The sequence below is a fragment of the Oncorhynchus tshawytscha genome, linkage group LG03, assembly GCF_018296145.1.
Source record: "Oncorhynchus tshawytscha isolate Ot180627B linkage group LG03, Otsh_v2.0, whole genome shotgun sequence".
Taxonomy (NCBI): Eukaryota; Metazoa; Chordata; class Actinopteri; order Salmoniformes; family Salmonidae; genus Oncorhynchus; species Oncorhynchus tshawytscha.
The window spans coordinates 80,634,321-80,654,309 of NC_056431.1; the positions used below are offsets into that span (position 1 = coordinate 80,634,321).

Sequence of the window (19,989 nt, forward strand, 5' to 3'; positions counted from 1 at the left end):
AAAGATCCTCTCTAACTGTAACGGACCAGGCATCCTAAAGATCCTCTTTAACCGTAACGGACCAGGCATCCTAAAGATCCTCTCTAACTGTAACAGACCAGGCATCCTAAAGATCCTCTCTAACCGTAACGGACCAGGCATCCTAAAGATCCTCTCTAACCGTAACAGACCAGGCATCCTAAAGATCCTCTCTAACCATAACAGACCAGGCATCCTAAAGATCCTCTCTAACCATAACGGACCAGGCATCCTAAAGATCCTCTCTAACCGTAACAGACCAGGCATCTGAAAGATCCTCTCTAACTTTAACAGACCAGGCATCTGAAAGATCCTCTCTAACTTTAACAGACCAGGCATCCTAAAGATCCTCTCTAACCGTAACAGACCAGGCATCTGAAAGATCCTCTCTAACTTTAACAGACCAGGCATCCTAAAGATCCTCTCTAACCGTAACAGACCAGGCATCTGAAAGATCCTCTCTAACTTTAACAGACCAGGCATCCTAAAGATCCTCTCTAACCGTAACAGACCAGGCATCCTAAAGATCCTCTCTAACCGTAACAGACCAGGCATCCTAAAGAGGAAGGCATGTTCTCTCAACAGCTTTGGCTCAGGTCTGGCTGTGAATATTGCAATGTGGTCGACTTGGGCCCTAACACTGCATGACTCAGAGTTTCTTTGAGGCATGATTGAGGTGGTGAACCTCTAACATCTCCCTGTCCCCAAGATCGCCCCAGCAGAGAACCCTGGCGTCACTGAGAGGATGGTCATGATCACCGGACCTCCAGCAGCTCAGTTTAAGGTAAACACACGTCTATGTCAACATCTTCAGCCATCAGCATTCAGCAGTACTGGCCTGTAGCCATGTCAGACTCCGTTCCATTCCAGGTCAGCAGCCTGGTAGACCCTTAACTACAGGCTGGTACAGGTGAGCAGATGTTTCCATATGTCTTCTCCTGTGTTGTGTCTTCCAGGCCCAGGGCAGGATATTTGGGAAGCTGAAAGAGGAGAACTTCTTCACAGCGAAAGACGAAGTGAAGCTAGAGACACATATCAAAGTTCCCTCGAATGCAGCCGGACGCGTCATCGGCAAGGGAGGCAAAACCGTGAGTAACAACAACTGTACATGCAGTCGGAGTCACAGCGCCATGCCGGGTGCTCTTTGACATGCGCTCAGTGTCTTTCCAGTCATCCAGGTCATGATCTCTGTGTCCTCTCTAGGTCAATGAGCTGCAGAACCTGACCAGTGCGGAGGTCATCGTGCCTCGAGACCAAACGCCAGACGAGAACGATGAGGTCTTCGTAAAGATCAGCGGGCATTTCTTCGCCAGTCAGGTGATATCATGTATTTTCTGCTCTAGTCATATAAAATATATCATAATATGCCATTTAGCAGACACCTTTTTTCCAATGCAACTTACAGGTGTCTGTGCATACATTTTCCTATGGCTGCCATGCTCTACCAACTGAGCCACACAGGAGCAGTGTAATGTTCAAGTCAAAACACTTTGACATTATTCAATCCTAAAATACAGTATGTTTCTTCCAGTCTGCTCAGAGGAAGATCCGTGAGATCATCCAGCAGGTGAAACAGCAGGAACAGAAACACCAGCAGCAGGGAGCTCCCAGCATGCACCACTCTAAGTGACCAGCAGGTAGAGCGGTGCGGCTCCCTCCCCCTCTCTCTCTCCAGCGGGCTCAAGCCAATGAATGTAGCCCTCCCACCTGGACGGACGACCAGACCAGCCAATGGGAAAAGGCAAAGCAGAACAGCAGAACCGGGAACAAAACCAAAGAACTTAATTGATGGGGGGGGGAAGTGATGAGAGTCAAAGGCTTGAGGCATTATGTGCACTGCCAGCCCAGAGTGGAGAGAGAGGACGGGGAGAGGAAACGGATATGTCAAAATACAAAACATATATAAAAAACAAGATGAAGTAGGCTAACTAACATACAGTAGGCCTAACAGACAGACAACATCAAAACAGACATGATGGCATTATGAAGGTAGTTTTGTAGTTTAGTAGAATGATGAGTATGATGGTGTGATTCAGGGAGAAGGACTGTCTGAGACGCTTGTGGTTCACATTAATAATAAAAGTCAGTATCCTTAACAGTACTAAGACAGAGTAGAACACATTGTGCCTTCCAAGTGGCACCCTATTCCCTACATAGTGCACTACTGTTGACCAGAGCCCCGTAGACATACAATGGTATATACTAAACTATGGCCTGGTATTCGGTTACACAGCAGATGGAATGACAGCGCATGTTGTGGCTTAATATCAAACAAAACTGGATATTTCCTAGATTGAAATGGGCTTTCAGTAGAACGGGGAACTTTAGACCGGGGCCCTATAGGCCCGTATATGGAATAAGGAGAAAAGTGTCATTTTCAGCAGTGTGAACAGCAGTGTGAACAACAGTGTCAACAGCAGTGTGAACAGCAGTGTCAACAGCAGTGTGAACAGCAGTGTCAACAGCAGTGTCAACAGCAGTGTCAACAGCAGTGTGAACAACAGTGTCAACAGCAGTGTCAACAGCAGTGTGAACAGCAGTGTCAACAGCAGTGTGAACAACAGTGTCAACAGCAGTGTGAACAGCAGTGTCAACAGCAGTGTCAACAGCAGTGTGAACAGCAGTGTCAACAGCAGTGTGAACAGCAGTGTGAACAGCAGTGTCAACAACAGTGTCAACAGCAGTGTCAACAGCAGTGTCAACAGCAGTGTCAACAACAGTGTCAACAGCAGTGTCAACAACAGTGTCAACAGCAGTGTGAACAGCAGTGTGAACAGCAGTGTCAACAGCAGTGTCAACAGCAGTGTCAACAACAGTGTCAACAGCAGTGTCAACAACAGTGTCAACAGCAGTGTCAACAACAGTGTCAACAGCAGTGTCAACAACAGTGTCAACAGCAGTGTCAACAGCAGTGTCAACAACAGTGTCAACAGCAGTGTCAACAACAGTGTCAACAGCAGTGTCAACAGCAGTGTGAACAGCAGTGTCAACAGCAGTGTGAACAACAGTGTCAACAGCAGTGTGAACAGCAGTGTCAACAGCAGTGTCAACAGCAGTGTGAACAGCAGTGTCAACAGCAGTGTGAACAGCAGTGTGAACAGCAGTGTCAACAACAGTGTCAACAGCAGTGTCAACAGCAGTGTCAACAGCAGTGTCAACAACAGTGTCAACAGCAGTGTGAACAGCAGTGTGAACAGCAGTGTCAACAGCAGTGTCAACAGCAGTGTCAACAACAGTGTCAACAGCAGTGTCAACAACAGTGTCAACAGCAGTGTCAACAACAGTGTCAACAGCAGTGTCAACAACAGTGTCAACAGCAGTGTCAACAGCAGTGTCAACAACAGTGTCAACAGCAGTGTCAACAACAGTGTCAACAGCAGTGTCAACAGCAGTGTGAACAGCAGTGTCAACAGCAGTGTGAACAGCAGTGTCAACAGCAGTGTGAACAGCAGTGTGAACAGCAGTGTCAACAACAGTGTCAACAACAGTGTCAACAGCAGTGTCAACAGCAGTGTCAACAGCAGTGTCAACAACAGTGTCAACAGCAGTGTGAACAGCAGTGTGAATAGCAGTGTCAACAGCAGTGTCAACAGCAGTGTCAACAACAGTGTCAACAGCAGTGTCAACAACAGTGTCAACAGCAGTGTCAACAACAGTGTCAACAGCAGTGTCAACAACAGTGTCAACAGCAGTGTCAACAACAGTGTCAACAGCAGTGTCAACAGCAGTGTGAACAGCAGTGTCAACAGCAGTGTCAACAGCAGTGTCAACAGCAGTGTCAACAGCAGTGTGAACAGCAGTGTCAACAGCAGTGTGAACAGCAGTGTCAACAGCAGTGTGAACAGCAGTGTCAACAGCAGTGTCAACAGCAGTGTCAACAGCAATGTCAACAACAGTGTCAACAGCAGTGTCAACAGCAGTGTGAACAGCAGTGTCAACAGCAGTGTCAACAGCAGTGTCAATGGTCGGTAGTGATGCCTCTTCGACTCAGATCCTTTAGTTGTTTGCATTTTAAGATAAAAAAATCCAACAAAAAAGACAAGCAAGAAAACACATTGTTCTGAATCTTTGGAGGTGGGCTAAGGACATCCCCTCCGCCAGGGGCTAAGGACATCCCCTCCGCCAGGGGCTAAGGGCATCCCCTCCGCCAGGGGCTAAGGACATCCCCTCCGCCAGGGACTAAGGACATCGGGCTAAGGGCATCCCCTCCGCCAGGGGCTAAGGACATCGGGCTAAGGGCATCCCCTCCGCCAGGGGCTAAGGACATCAGGCTAAGGACATCCCCTCCGCCAGGGGCTAAGGACATCCCCTCCGCCAGGGGCTAAGGGCATCCCCTCCGCCAGGGGCTAAGGACATCCCCTCCGCCAGGGGCTAAGGACATCCCCTCCGCCAGGGTCTAAGGGCATCCCCTCGGCCAGGGGCTAAGGACATCCCCTCCGCCAGGGGCTAAGGGCATCCCCTCCGCCAGGGGCTAAGGGCATCCCCTCCGCCAGGGGCTAAGGACATCCCCTGCGCCAGGGGCTAAGGGCATCCCCTGCGCCAGGGGCTAAGGGCATCCCCTCCGCCAGGGGCTAAGGGCATCCCCTCCGCCAGGGGCTAAGGGCATCCCCTCCGCCAGGGGCTAAGGGCATCCCCTCCGCCAGGGGCTAAGGACATCCCCTCCGCCAGGGGCTAAGGGCATCCCCTCCGCCAGGGGCTAAGGGCATCCCCTCCGCCAGGGGCTTAGGGCATCCCTCCGCCAGGGGCTAAGGGCATCCCCTCCGCCAGGGGCTAAGGGCATCCCCTCCGCCAGGGGCTAAGGGCATCCCCTCCGCCAGGGGCTAAGGGCATCCCCTCCGCCAGGGGCTAAGGACATCCCCCGCCAGGGGCTAAGGACATCCCCTCCAGGGGCCAAGGACATCGGGCTAAGGGCATCCCCTCCGCCAGGGGCTAAGGACATCGGGCTAAGGGCATCCCCTCCGCCAGGGGCTAAGGACATCCCATCCCCTCCGCCAGGGGCTAAGGACATCCCCTCCGCCAGGGGCTAAGGGCATCCCCTCCGCCAGGGGCTAAGGACATCCCCTCCGCCAGGGGCTAAGGACATCCCCTCCGCCAGGGGCTAAGGGCATCCCCTCCGCCAGGGGCTAAGGACATCCCCTCCGCCAGGGGCTAAGGGCATCCCCTCCGCCAGGGGCTAAGGACATCCCCTCCGCCAGGGGCTAAGGACATCCCCTCCGCCAGGGGCTAAGGGCATCCCCTCCGCCAGGGGCTAAGGGCATCCCCTCCGCCAGGGGCTAAGGGCATCCCCTCCGCCAGGGGCTAAGGGCATCCCCTCCGCCAGGGGCTAAGGACATCCCAGGGGCTAAGGACATCCCCTCCGCCCATTTCTTACTGTTCATATCTGATTTGACTTTCTGCTTTCCCTTCCTCCATCTCTGCTTCCTTCATTTTCACATCTCTCTCATCTGGTTTTGTGTTTTTTTTTACATTATAATTATTTCTGCAGCCTTTTATTCCATATACAGGGCCCATAGGGCCACGGTCTAAAGTAGTGCACTATATATAGAGAATAGGGTGCCATAGAGGTGCGGTCTAAAATAGTGCACTATACATAGGGAATAGTTGCTGGGACTGCTTGTCTCTTTCCAGTGATCCTGCCGACCAAGGATGGGTCTGAGGAGCTATTTGGCGTCTCAGCTAGCCTAGCTGCTAGCCTAGCTGCATATCAAGTTAGCGGGGTGTTCTTGAACGCAGTCCGCGACGCGGTTAGCCATTGTGGCTGGGACCGCTCATTGACCCGGGTTTGTGGCTGTCTCGATCCCTGCTGTTTGTTGTTTTCAATCTTCCCTGTGACCTGCCCTGTCTGGAACTGAGAGGAGTAACAGCATAACCTACGTTGCTAGCTACCATGACAAAGACCAAAGCTGGCAGGAGTACTGTTGAGGACAGTGGTGTCTCTCTATCACACAAAAAATACCTACAAAAAATACCTACAAGCAGTCGTTACAACAAGAAAATAGCTTCAAGTGTTTTGTCCAAATACTTGTGGATCCTACTAATAAAAGAATGGACGACCTGACCAGAGAGGTCCAAGACCTGAAGAACAGTTTGCAGTTCTCCCAGGGTCAGCTCGACGAGTTGAAACAGGAGAACGGGCAAGATGACAGCAGTTCTGTATGTGAATCCATGATAATCAGATTTTTACATCATTCTTATCTCGAGGGATAACAAGGCAGAACATGGTTGTGGACCGAATTGCAGAATCTCAACATGAGACCTGGACGGAGTCTGAGAGCAAAGTGAGGGAAATGATCTGAGAAATTGAAGATGGACCACAGGAAGATTGCAGGTGACAGGCCCAGACCGATAGTGGTCAAGTTCCTGAGGTTCAAGGACAAGGTAGCTGTTTTGGAAAGAGTCAAGAACTTGAGAGGAATGTGCATCTTCCTCAACAAGGACTATCTTGAAACTGTGCGCCAGAAGAGGAAAGAACTGATCCCAGCCATGAAACTGCCAGAGTGCGTGAGGACATTGCATACATCCACTATGACAGCCTCATTGTCCACCCTTCCTCCCAGAAGCCTGGAAGGGATGAGAGAGCCGAGCCTATGGGCTCGTAGCTTCAACCCCGCAGCACACACACACACCAACTGATTAATGGACTGCTGAATGTATATGTCTTTCTCTTGCTTTGTTCGCTCTTTTCAGTATTATGTCTGTCTCTGATAAGCTACCCAGGAAAGGGTCGAAAATAGCTCATATTAATATATGCAGCTTTAGAAATAAAGTCAATAACTTGATAACATTCATATATTAGCCATTTGAGACTCACTTAAATAATTAATTTGATGATACTGCAGTAGCAATACAAGGATATAACATTTACAGAAGAGACAGGCATGTTTATGGGGGAGGTGTTGCTGTATATATTCAGTCATATCCCTGTAATGTTTATGGGGGAGGTGTTGCTGTATATATTCAGTCATATCCCTGTAATGCTTATGGGGGAGGTGTTGCTGTATATATTCAGAGCCGTATAATGCTTAGAGAAGATCTTAAGTGTTATTGAAGTGTTGTGGTGGCAGGTTCACCTGGCACATCTAAAGCCTTTTCTTTTGGGGTGTTGCTATAGGCCACCAAGTGCTAACGGTCAGTATCTAAATAATATGTGTGAAATGCTTGATAGTGTATGTGATGTAAACAGAGAGGTCTACTTTCTTGGGGACCTGAATATTGACTGGTTTAAATCAAGCTGTCTGCTCAAGAGGAAGCTTCTCACTGTGACCAGTGCCTGTAATCTGGTTCAGGTTATTAATCAACCTATCAGGGTGTTTACAAACACTAAAGGAACAAGATCATCCACATATATCGATCACATATTTACTAATGCTGTAGAACTTTATTCTAAACCTATATCCATACCCATTGGATGCAGTGAGCACAATATAGTGGCTATATGCAGGAAAGCCAAAGTTCCATCAGCTGGTCCTAAAATAGTGTATAAGAGATCATACAAAAGATTTTGCTTATGTGGATGATATTAAACATATTTGTTGGTCTGATGTGATTAATACGCAGCATCCAGACACTGCACTTGATGAATGTATGAAATTGCCTCTTCCAATTATTGATAAACATGAACCTGTTAAGAAACTGACTGTTAGAACTGTAAAGGCTCCATGGATTGATGAGGAATTGAAAAACTGTATTGGTTGAAAGAGATGGAGGCAAAAGGAGTGGCTAATAAGTCTGGCTGCACATCTGACTGGCTGACTTACTGCAAATTGAGAAATTATGTGACTAAACTCAACAAAAAGAAGAAGAAGCCAAGATCAATTATATAAAGAATTTTGGAGAAAAAAACGTTTGTATTTTAAATGAAATAATGGACAGAAAGACAAATTCAACCCTAAATTAAACTCCATCTTTCATCAAATCAGATGACTTATTCATCACAAAACCATTTGTTGCCAATTATTTTAATGATTATTTCATTTGCAAAATGGGCAAACTTAGGCAGGAAATGCCCACGACAAACAGTGAGCAATTATATTAATGCATAAAAAAATAAATAATGAAAAACCTCCTGGCATTGACAACTTAGATCGAAAGCTACTAAGGATGGTGGCTGACTCTATAGCCACTCCTATCTGTCATATCTTTAATCTGAGTCTAGAGGAAAGTCTTTGTCCTCAGGCCTGAAGGGAAGCCAAAGTAATTCCGCTACCTAAGAGTGGTAAAGCAGCCTTTACTGGTTCTAACAGCAGACCTATAAGCTTGCTGCCAGCTCTTAGCAAACTGTTGGAAAAAATTGTGTTTGACCAAATACAATGCTATTTCTCTGTAAATTTTCTTTTTTTACCCCCCAATTTCATGGTATCCAATTGGTAGTAGTTACAGTCTTGTCTCATCACTGCAACTCCCGTACAACCTTGGGAGAGGTGAAGGTCAAGAGCCATGCTTCCTCCGAAACACAACCCAACCAAGCCGCACTGCTTCTTGACACAATGCACAACCAACCCAGAAGCCAGCCACACCAATGTGTCAGAGGAAACACCTGGTCAGCGTGCAGTGCGCCCAGCCCAACACAGGAGTGCGCGATGAGACCAGGATATCCCTGCCGACCAAGCCCTCCCTAACCCGGACGACGCTGGGCCAATTGTGCGCCGCCCCATGGTCTCTTACCCAGAATCTCTAGTGGCACAGCTAGCACTGCGATGCAGTGCCTTAGACCACTAAGCCACCCTGTGAGGCCCTTCTGTAAACAAATTAACAGACATTTTGCATGCTTATAGACAATGACCTGCCACTTGCATTAAACAAAGCATGTGTGTTCATGTATGCTGATGATTCAACCATATACGCATCAGCAACCACAGCTAATGAACTCACTGAAACCCTTAACAAAGAGTTGCAGTCTGTTTTGGAATGCGTGGACAATAATAAACTGGTCCTGAACATCTATTCAACTAAGAGCATTGTATTTGGTACATATCATTCCCTAAGTTCTAGACCTCAACTGAATCTGGTAATGAATGGTGTGGCTGTTGAACAAGTTGAAGAGACTAAAATACTTGGTGTTACCTTAGAATGTAAACTGTCATGGTCAAAACATATAGATTCAGTGGTTGTAAAGATGGGGAAAGGTCTGTCCATAATAAAGAGATGCTCTGCTTTTTTGACACCACAAAGCAATTCCTGCAGGCTCTAGTTTGGTCTAATCTTGATTATTGTCCAGTCGTGTGGTCCAGTGCTGCAAGGAAAGACCTAGTTAAGCTGCAGCTGGTCCAGAACAGAGCAGCACGTCTTGCTCTTCATTGTAATCAGAGGACTGATATAAATACTATACATGCCAGTCTCTCCTGGATAAGAGTTGAGGAGAAACTGACTGCATCACTTATTTCTTTTTACAATAAACAGCGTTGAAAATCCCAAATTGTTTGCATAGTCAACTTACATACAGCTCTGACACACACTTATCCCAGCAGACATGCCACCAGGGGTCTTTTCACAGTCTCCAAATCGAGAACAAATTCAAGAAAACGTACAGTATTATATAGAGCCTTATTGCATGGACTTTCCTTCCATCTCATATTGCTCAAATAAACAGCAAACCTGGTTTCAAAAAACAGATAAAACAACACCTCATGGCACAACGCCTCTCCCCTATTTGACCTAGATAGTTTGTCCATTGATATGTAGGCTACGTGTGCCTTTTTAAAAATGTATGTAGTTCTGTCATTGAGCTGTTCTTGTCTATTAATGTTCTATATTATGTTTCATGTTCTGTGTGGAACCCCAGGAAGAGTAGCTGCTGCTTTTGCAACAGCCAATGGGGATCCTAATAAAATACCAAATACAGTGCCATAGGGCCCTGGTCAAAGTAGCGCACTATATAGGGTATAAGGTTTCATTAGGGATGTAGTTACAGTGGTTGTTTTCAACACTCTTCTTGAAGATTATCTAAAGTGAGATATTGAGGTCTTAAAATGGTGCCTGTTGAGATGAAGAGGTAGCCATGTTTAATATGGGATGATGTGTACCTTATGAAGAGGTGAGGGGAGGTTTAAACAACAAAGCCCTCTAAGGGCCTGTGTCGGAGTCGGGTTGTAGTGTTGTGAGGGGGTGATGTCTTGTAGTGTTGCAGAGTGTTAGTTGGAGTTTGTGTGGGGGGGTTCGGACAACCGCGTTTGGCTTTACACCTGCCTCTCAGTCAGGGAAATTTCTAAAATGGCGTGCCAGCTGTGAATGTCCAAGATGCAACCTTTTAGAAATGTCAATCCTTACATGTCCAGTAGCCAGTATGGCGAAGACTGCCACATCGTTATAGATTTTCCTATTTTATTGTGTTAAACAATCTGACCGACTGTTTCAACAGTTTTCTGGACATGCAGAATGTAGTACAACTCTAGTAGAAGGTAGTACAACTCTAGTAGAAGGTAGTACAACTCTAGTAGAAGGTAGTACAACTCTAGTAGAAGGTAGTACAACTCTAGTCGAAGGTAGTACAACTCTAGTAGAAGGTAGTACAACTCTAGTAGAATGTAGTACAACTCTAGTAGAAGGTAGTACAACTCTAGACTAGTGGTTGAACTGTCACTGTACAGGTTAATAACTGTAGATCTGTAGAACATGTACAAGAGTCACAATGCATCAATTGTATCGTCTCTCCGTAACCCAACACTTACCAGTCTGTAGGACACAGTGGTCAGATCGTCTCTCCATAACCCAGCACTTACCAGTCTGTTGGACACAGTGGTCAGATCGTCTCTCCGTAACCCAACACTTACCAGTCTGTAGGACACAGTGGTCAGATCATCTCTCCGTAACCCAACACTTACCAGTCTGTTGGACACAGTGGTCAGATCGTCTCTCCGTAACCCAACACTTACCAGTCTGTAGGACACAGTGGTCAGATCGTCTCTCCATAACCCAGCACTTACCAGTCTGTTGGACACAGTGGTCAGATCGTCTCTCCGTAACCCAACACTTACCAGTCTGTAGGACACAGTGGTCAGATCATCTCTCCGTAACCCAACACTTACCAGTCTGTTGGACACAGTGGTCAGATCGTCTCTCCGTAACCCAACACTTACCAGTCTGTAGGACACAGTGGTCAGATCGTCTCTCCGTAACCAAACACTTACCAGTCTGTAGGACACAGCGGTCAGATCGTCTCTCCGTAACCCAACACTTACCAGTCTGTAGGACACAGTGGTCAGATCATCTCTCCGTAACCCAACACTTACCAGTCTGTTGGACACAGTGGTCAGATCGTCTCGCCGTAACCCAACACTTACCAGTCTGTTGGACACAGTGGTCAGATTATCTCTCCGTAACCCAACACTTACCAGTCTGTAGGACACAGTGGTCAGATCATCTCTCCGTAACCCAACACATACCAGTCTGTAGGACACAGTGGTCAGATCGTCTCGGAGTGACTGCGTCCCAAATGACACCCTGTTCCCCACATAGGGCTCTGGTCAACAGTAGTGCACTAAGGAGCCCAGTCTAAACTATGTAGTAAATAGTGTTCCATTTGGGAGTCAGTATCTCTACTGGGTTCTTTCAAATTGAACTCTAAAGGGTTCTCGTCAACGAAACCATTGGACTTCCTGTTTGCTGTACATTTCTCAAGTACCTCCCAAAATATATCCACTACAGCTAAACCCATGTAGGGGAAAATGACATTCAGAAATCAAATAAAAAGATAGTGAAAGTTTAGTGTCTGTTGATTTTGGTACTGTTAAATAATTGTTTTGTTTAAAAGAGAAAAGACTGTTGGTTTAGTGTCTTCAGATGAAGAGGTAGTGTTATCTGCTGTACTGAATACAGACATCTGGGGCTGATGGTCTGAATATAGATATCTGATGCTGATGGACTGAATATAGACATCTGGGGCTGATGGTCTGAATACAGACATCTGGGGCTGATGGACTGAATATAGACATCTGGGGCTGATGGACTGAATGTAGACATCTGGGGCTGATGGTCTGAATACAGACATCTGGGGTTGATGGACTGAATATAGACATCTGGGGCTGATGGTCTAGTATCTGGTCACATGCAGCAACATAATGCTTCTCTACAGCCATTACTGCAATAGGACAAACCTTCTGCCTGTACCCCTCAGGGCTCAGCACTTCTAAGATTCACAGTACTACCACTCTGGACTATTAAACTTGTGATATATATTTTTTTAAACTTTTATTTAACTAGGCAAGTCAGTTAAGAACAAATTCTTATTTTCAATGACGGCCTAGGAACTGCCTGTTCAGGGGCAGAACAACAGATTTGTACCTTGTCAGCTCAGGGGCTTGAACTTGCAACCTTCTGGTTCCTAGTCCAATGCTCTAACCACTAGGCTACCCTGCCGCCCCGTCATCTTCACCTTCTTAGTCATGTGTTGTTGTAATGGCTTACAAAGTAACACAGAATTTCTCACTTCCACCTCTTTACTGCAGAGTAACAGAGATTCTGAGTGGGGTAATCCTACAGGAGGACAGTCTGTAGACGTCTGGACAGACAGGACTGTCTCCAGGAGGACAGAAATCAAATAAAAAGATAGTGAAAGTTTAGTGTCTGTTTTGATTTTGGTACTGTTAAATAATTGTTTTGTTTAAAAGAGAAAAGACTGTTGGTCTGTCTCCAGGAGGACAGTCTGTAGACCACTGTATACCTCTGGACAGACAGGACTGTCTCCAGTAGGACAGTCTGTAGACCTCTGGACAGACAGGACTGTCTCCAGGAGGACAGTCTGTAGACCTCTGTAGACCTCTGGACAGACAGGACTGTCTCCAGGAGGACAGTCTGTAGACGTCTGGACAGACAGGACTGTCTCCAGGAGGACAGTCTGTAGACCTCTGGACAGACAGGACTGTCTCCAGGAGGACAGTCTGTAGACGTCTGGACAGACAGGACTGTCTCCAGGAGGACAGTCTGTAGACCTCTGTAGATGTCTGGACAGACAGGACTGTCTCCAGGAGGACAGTCTGCATACCTCTGGACAGACAGGACAGTCTGTAGACCTCTGACCAGACAGGACTGTCTCCAGGAGGACAGTCTGTAGACCTCTGGACAGACAGGACTGTCTCTTCACGTCTAATGTCTCCATAGTGTAAGTGCTGTTTTAGCAGCTCGATGGAGAACGAATGAATAGCTGATATCATCTCACCTGAAAGGTAGGCCTTAAAGGAAACAAGTCAGAAAAACGTTTTGTAATATGAAAATAACAGAGGCATTCAAATACCTTGAATGGCACCCTGTTCCCTATAGAGTGCACTACATGGCCCTGGTCTAAAGTAGTACACTATATAGGGAATAGGGCTCTGGTCTATAGTAGTGCACTATATAGGGAATAGGGCTCTGGTCTATAGTAGTGCACTATATAAGGAATAGGGTCCTGGTCTAAAGTAGTGCACTATATAGGGAATAGGGTTCCATAGGGCTCTGGTCGAAAGTTGTGCACTATATAGAGAATAAGATGCCATTTGGGACGTAGACACCATCTTAGGTTATTGGCGTGGCTCAGCTGAGAATTCTAGAGTCGGCTGTAAACAGTGCCACGTTAAGTTGTTTCTGCTTTATTGCGAGTGAGAAAATGATACGAAGAAAGCATGGAATAAGAACTATGGTCATAGACTAGAGTCTGTACAGCAGTTCATTTAATATACTAGTCCATAGGCTAGAGTTTGTACTGCAGTTCAGTCCTAGTTGAGGAAGATCCATTCTTAGACAGTGTTTCACAACGGGAGATTCTGTAATACAGCTCACTCACAACCTAACCACAACCCTTACCTCACCCTTTTAAAATTTCAACGTCAATGAGATAAAATCAGAGTTGGGATGTCCCAAGGATCCCGGATTGCACCGACCGTTGCTAACCAGCCTGGATCAGAGCAATAAAGAACGTTTTTCAAAAAGTTATTATTCTGCGGTTTATGTGTTCTAAGAGTTTCTTATTCTGGGTTCTCTTTGTTCTAAGAGTTTCTTATTCTGGGTTCTCTTTGTTCTAAGAGTTTCTTATTCTGGGTTCTCTTTGTTCTAAGAGTTTATTTTTCTGCGGTTTCTGTGTTCTAAGAGTTTCTTATTCTGCGGGTTCTGTGTTCGAAGAGTTTCTTATTCTGGGTTCTCTTTGTTCTAAGAGTTTCTTATTCTGCGGGTTCTGTGTTCTAAGAGTTTCTTATTCTGGGTTCTCTTTGTTCTAAGAGTTTCTTATTCTGGGTTCTCTTTGTTCTAAGAGTTTCTTATTCTGCGGTTTCTGTGTTCTAAGAGTTTCTTATTCTGGGTTCTCTTTGTTCTAAGAGTTTCTTATTCTGCGGTTTCCGTGTTCTAAGAGTTTCTTATTTTTGGGCCATTTAAAAACATTTAGTGACTGTGAAGTCTTATCAATAATAACAGAAAAAAACACACATGTTGGGTTGTTTACTTGTTCTTTTTATTGACAAAATGTCCTCATCATGTCCAGACAGAAAACATGTAAATACATTCAATTTTGAAAGTGACAATAGATAGAAAACATGTGGACCGTTAGAAAAGGAACATAACAACGCTCTAAGAAACACACCTGCTCCATAAGGACTCAAATAGAATAGACAACACCTGCTCCAAAAGGACTCATATAGAATAGACAACACCTGCTCCATAAGGACTCATATAGAATAGACAACACCTGCTCCATAAGGACTCATATAGAATAGACAACACCTGCTCCATAAGGACTCATATAGAATAGACAACACCTGCTCCATAAGGACTCATATAGAATAGACAACACCTGCTCCATAAGGACTCATATAGAATAGACAACACCTGCTCCATAAGGACTCATATAGAATAGACAACACCTGCTCCATAAGGACTCATATAGAATAGACAACACCTGCTCCATAAGGACTCATATAGAATAGACAACACCTGCTCCATAAGGACTCATATAAAATAGACAACACCTGCTCCATAAGGACTCATATAGAATAGACAACACCTGCTCCATAAGGACTCATGTAAAATAGACAACACCTGCTCTATAAGTACTCGTATAGAATAGACAACACCTGCTCCATAAGGACCCATATAGAATAGACAACACCTGGTCCATAAGGACTCATATAGAATAGACAACACCTGCTCTATAAGGACTCATATAGAATAGACAACACCTGCTCTATAAGGACTCATATAGAATAGACAACACACCTGCTCCATAAGGACTCATATAAAATAGACAACACCTGCTCCATAAGGACTCATATAGAATAGACAACACCTGCTCCATAAGGACTCATATAGAATAGACAACACCTGCTCCATAAGGACTCATATAGAATAAACAACACCTGGTCCATAAGGACCCATATAGAATAGACAACACCTGCTCCATAAGGACTCATATAGAATATATACCTGCTCCATAAGGACTCATATAGAATAGACAACACCTGCTCCATAAGGACTCATATAGAATAGACAACAACTGCTCCATAAGGACTTGTATAGAATAGACAACACCTGGTCCATAAGGACCCATATAGAATAGACAACACCTGCTCTATAAGGACTCATATAGAATAGACAACACCTGCTCCATAAGGACTCTAATAGAATAGACAACACCTGCTCCATAAGGACTCATATAGAATAGACAACACCTGCTCCATAAGGACTCATAGAATAGACAATACCTGCTCCATAAGGACCCATATAGAATAGACAACACCTGCTCCATAAGGACCCATATAGAATATATACCTGCTCCATAAGGACTCATATAGAATATACACCTGCTCCATAAGGACTCATATAAAATAGACAACACCTGCTCCATAAGGACTCGTATAGAATAGACAACACCTGCTCCATAAGGACCCATATAGAATAGACAACACCTGCTCCATAAGGACCCATATAGAATATATACCTGCTCCATAAGGACCCATGTAGAATAGAGAACACCTGGTCAATAAGAACCCATATAGAATAGATAACACGTGCTCCATAAGGACATAAGGACCCATATAGAATAGACAACACCTGCTCCATAAGGACCCATATAGAATATATACCTGCTCCATAAGGACCCATGTAGAATAGAGAACACCTGGTCAATAAGAACCCATATAGAATAGATAACACGTGCTCCATAAGGACTCATATAGAATAGACAACACCTGCTCCATAAGGACTCATATAGAATAGACAATACCTGCTCCATAAGGACCCATATAGAATAGACAACACCTGGTCCATAAGGACCCATATAGAATATACACTTGCTCCATAAGGACCCATATAGAATATACACCTGCTCCATAAGGACTCATATAAAATAGACAACACCTGGTCCATACGGACCCATATAGAATAGACAACACCTGCTCCATAAGGACCCATATAGAATAGACACACACCTGGTCCATACGGACCCATATAGAATAGACAACACCTGCTCCATAAGGACCCATATAGAATAGACAACACCTGGTCCATAAGGACCCATATAGAATAGATAACACCTGCTCCATAAGGACTCATATAGAATAGACAACACCTGGTCCATAAGGACACAGAATGCAGAAGCATTTGTACCAACTGTCTGCTTTCTCATCAGCCTCAAACCAAACTAAAGGTAGTTGATGATGCATCAGAAACTCACCATATTGGGTGAAGTTGAAGACCAAGAAGGCAGAATCACTTTCCTTAAATGGATCCATTATCACGACTCAGGACATGACCCAGATGTAGGAGGCGGACAGTACAGTTCTCATAATATTTATTATACAAGGGGGCAGGCAGAGGTCAGTAATCCAGGGCAGAGTCAATGAGGTAAAGAACGGCGGGCAGGCAGTATGGTCAGAACCAGGAAGACTAGAAACCGGGAAAACACACTGGTAAGACTTGAGGGGACAAGACGAACTGGCAACAGAAAACACTGGTATAAATACACAGGGGATAATGGGGACAAATGGGAGACACCTGGTGGGGGGTAGAGACAAGCACAAGAAAGGTGAAACAGATCAGGGCGTGATATCCATAATGGAAAGAAAATGGCATTTTTAATGTGTACGCTCCAAATTCATATGATCTTAAGTGTTTTGATTCTCTGAATATTATTGCTAGAATTCCATCTGGTTATTGGGACAGACATGAAGGCCATTTTAGACATACAATCCACAGGAAACCAAGGCTTTCCATCATATCCTCTGATTATAACCTCATTGATGCCTGGCGAGCACATAATCCAGAAGCAAACGAGTGCCTTTTTTTTCTCAAATTAAGAAAATATAAATTCGACATATGAGCTTGACCACCATGAGTCTGACCACCAGGTTGTCCGATCACCACGCTTACAACTGCCAACTTCAAATCTTACAATCTACTAAAAGAGCCACAAGCTGGCGTTTCAATGTTTCATTACTACAAAATCCTATATTCTGTGATCAATTTGAAATTTAACTTAATTAATTCATAATGATCAAATACAAATTCAGTCGATGACCCCCGGATTCTGGAATGCCACCAAAGTTTTTATTAAAAATAATGCAACTGCATTTGGTGTAATCTCCCTGTGTGTAGCTGGTGTGGAAGAGTCAGGCGCAGGACAGCAGAAATTAGTAATGAGCTTACTTTACTCAAGAATTCAAATATAATCAACTCAATAAACTTAGCCCACAATAACGGATCAAATACATACAATCACTCACTCACAAAAAAACATGAGGGAACAGAGGGTTAAATAATGAACAAGTAATTGCTGGCATTGAAAACAGGTGTGTAAAACAAAGACAAAACAAATGGAAAATGAAAAGTGGATTGGCTATGGCAAGAAGGCCGGTGACGTCGACCGCCGAACGCCAAAACAAGGAGAGGGACCGACTTTGGCGGAAGTCGTGACATCTGGGCTGAATAAATCACAATTAAACAAGATATCAGAATTGGAAATGTTGTTTAGCTGCGTTAGAGCGTTCACTTTTTCAGACCAGGTAGTAATGATCAATTAGCTGATAAAGCAACTATTGTATCTGAAACTGGGGACTTAATATCGGAACCCAAATGAATCAATCAAAGATTATCCCACTTCTATAAAGAACTGTTCACCTCTGATTTTAAATCCACACCAAGTTCTTTAAGAATCAAGAACTCCTCTTCTCTCAACAGAGGAAGCCACCTCACAGGGAGCCCAAATCTCTCTCAATGAACTCAAAAGGGCATTGGACAGCATGAATAAAGGGCATTGGACAGCATGAATAAAGGGCATTGGACAGCATGAATAAAGGGCATTGGACAGCATGAATAAAAGGCATTGGATAACATGAATAAAGGGCATTGGACAGCATAAATAAAGGGCACTGGATAACATAAATAAAGGGCACTGGACAGCATGAATAAAGGGCACTGGATAACATAAATAAAGGGCATTGGACAGCATGAATAAAGGGCATTGGATAACATAAATAAAGGGCATTGGACAGCATGAATAAAGGGCATTGGATAACATAAATAAAGGGCATTGGATAACATAAATAAAGGGCATTGGTTACATAAATAAAGGGCCTTGGACAGCATAAATAAAGGGCATTGGATAACATGAATAAAGGGCACTGGATAACATAAATAAAGGGCATTGGTTACATAAATAAAGGGCATTGGACAGCATAAATAAAGGGCATTGGACAGCATGAATAAAGGGCATTGGATAGCATAAACAAAGGGCATTGGACAGCATGAATAAAGGGCATTGGACAGCATAAATAAAGGGCATTGGACAGCATAAATAAAGGGCATTGGATAACATGAATAAAGGGCATTGGATAACATGAATGAAGGGCATTGGATAGCATGAATAAAGGACATTGGACAGCATGAATAAAGGGCATTGGATAACATGAATAAAGGGCATTGGACAGCATGAATAAAGGGCATTGGATAGCATGAATAAAGGGCATTGGACAACATGAATAAAGGGGATTGGACAGCATGAATAAAGGGCATTGGATAACATGAATAAAAGGCATTGGACAGCATGAATAAAGGGCATTGGATAACATGAATAAAAGGCATTGGACAGCATGAATAAAGGGCATTGGATAACATGAATAAAGGGCATTGGACAGCATGAATAAAGGGCATTGGTTACATAAATAAAGGGCATTGGACAGCATAAATAAAGGGCATTTGATAACATGAATAAAGGGCACTGGATAACATAAATAAAGGGCATTGGATAACATAAATAAAGGGCATTGGATAACATGAATAAAGGGCACTGGATAACATGAATAAAGGGCATTGGATAACATAAATAAAGGGCATTGGATAACATGAATAAAGGGCATTGGATAACATAAATAAAGGGCACTGGATAACATAAATAAAGGGCATTGGATAACATAAATAAAGGGCATTGGATAACATAAATAAAGGGCATTGGATAACATGAATAAAGGGCATTGGATAACATAAATAAAGGGCATTGGATAACATGAATAAAGGGCATTGGATAACATGAATAAAGGGCATTGGATAACATGAATAAAGGGAAATCAACTGGAAGGGACAGTATTCCTCCTGAAGTCAATTTATTTTTTTATTAATCAGTTAGGTCCACTATTGCTCGAAATGATTAACAAAGCCATTCACAAAGGTTGATTTGGGAGAGATACAGCACTCATTTAGCTTGTACAAAAAAAGGTAATTAGGGGAAGGGTGGCAGGGTTATCGAAAATTATAAAGGAAAATACATATATTTTTAGATATGTACATACAGTACCGGTCAAAAGTTTGGACACACCTACTCATTCAAGGATTTTAATTTATTTTTACTATTTTCTACATTGTAGAATAATAGTGAAGACATCAACACTATGAAATAACACATATGGAAACATGTAGTAACCAAAAAAGTCTTAAATCAAAATCTAAATATATTTAATTTTTGAGATTTTTCAAAGTAGCCACCCTTTGCCTTGATGACAGCTTTGCACACTCTTGGCA

At 44.2% G+C, this 19,989-nt stretch overlaps 1 protein-coding gene and 2 long non-coding RNA genes across 4 annotated transcripts in view; 2 read left to right on the forward strand and 1 right to left on the reverse strand.

The window, feature by feature from the left end:
- The window catches only part of igf2bp2a (insulin-like growth factor 2 mRNA binding protein 2a), a 98,002-nt gene extending 96,108 nt beyond the window's left edge, over positions 1 to 1,894 (forward strand). For both annotated transcript variants that reach the window (XM_042320070.1, XM_042320071.1), the window contains exons 13-16: positions 728 to 802; positions 975 to 1,106; positions 1,222 to 1,335; positions 1,550 to 1,894. In XM_042320070.1, coding sequence (XP_042176004.1) covers positions 728 to 802; positions 975 to 1,106; positions 1,222 to 1,335; positions 1,550 to 1,648 — 420 coding nt within the window. In that variant the 3' untranslated portion in view covers positions 1,649 to 1,894. The remainder of the gene's footprint in view (positions 1 to 727; positions 803 to 974; positions 1,107 to 1,221; positions 1,336 to 1,549) is intronic.
- A 7,883-nt stretch (positions 1,895 to 9,777) lies between these two features.
- LOC121846225 lies at positions 9,778 to 13,226 on the forward strand. Its single transcript, XR_006083149.1, has 2 exons — positions 9,778 to 11,781; positions 12,734 to 13,226. It is a non-coding gene; the product is annotated as an uncharacterized LOC121846225 (long non-coding RNA).
- Positions 12,404 to 13,029, reverse strand: LOC121846226. The gene is made up of 2 exons (XR_006083150.1): positions 12,859 to 13,029; positions 12,404 to 12,772 (listed from the first exon to the last, which is right to left on the reverse strand). It is a non-coding gene; the product is annotated as an uncharacterized LOC121846226 (long non-coding RNA).
- Positions 13,227 to 19,989: the final 6,763 nt, after the last annotated feature.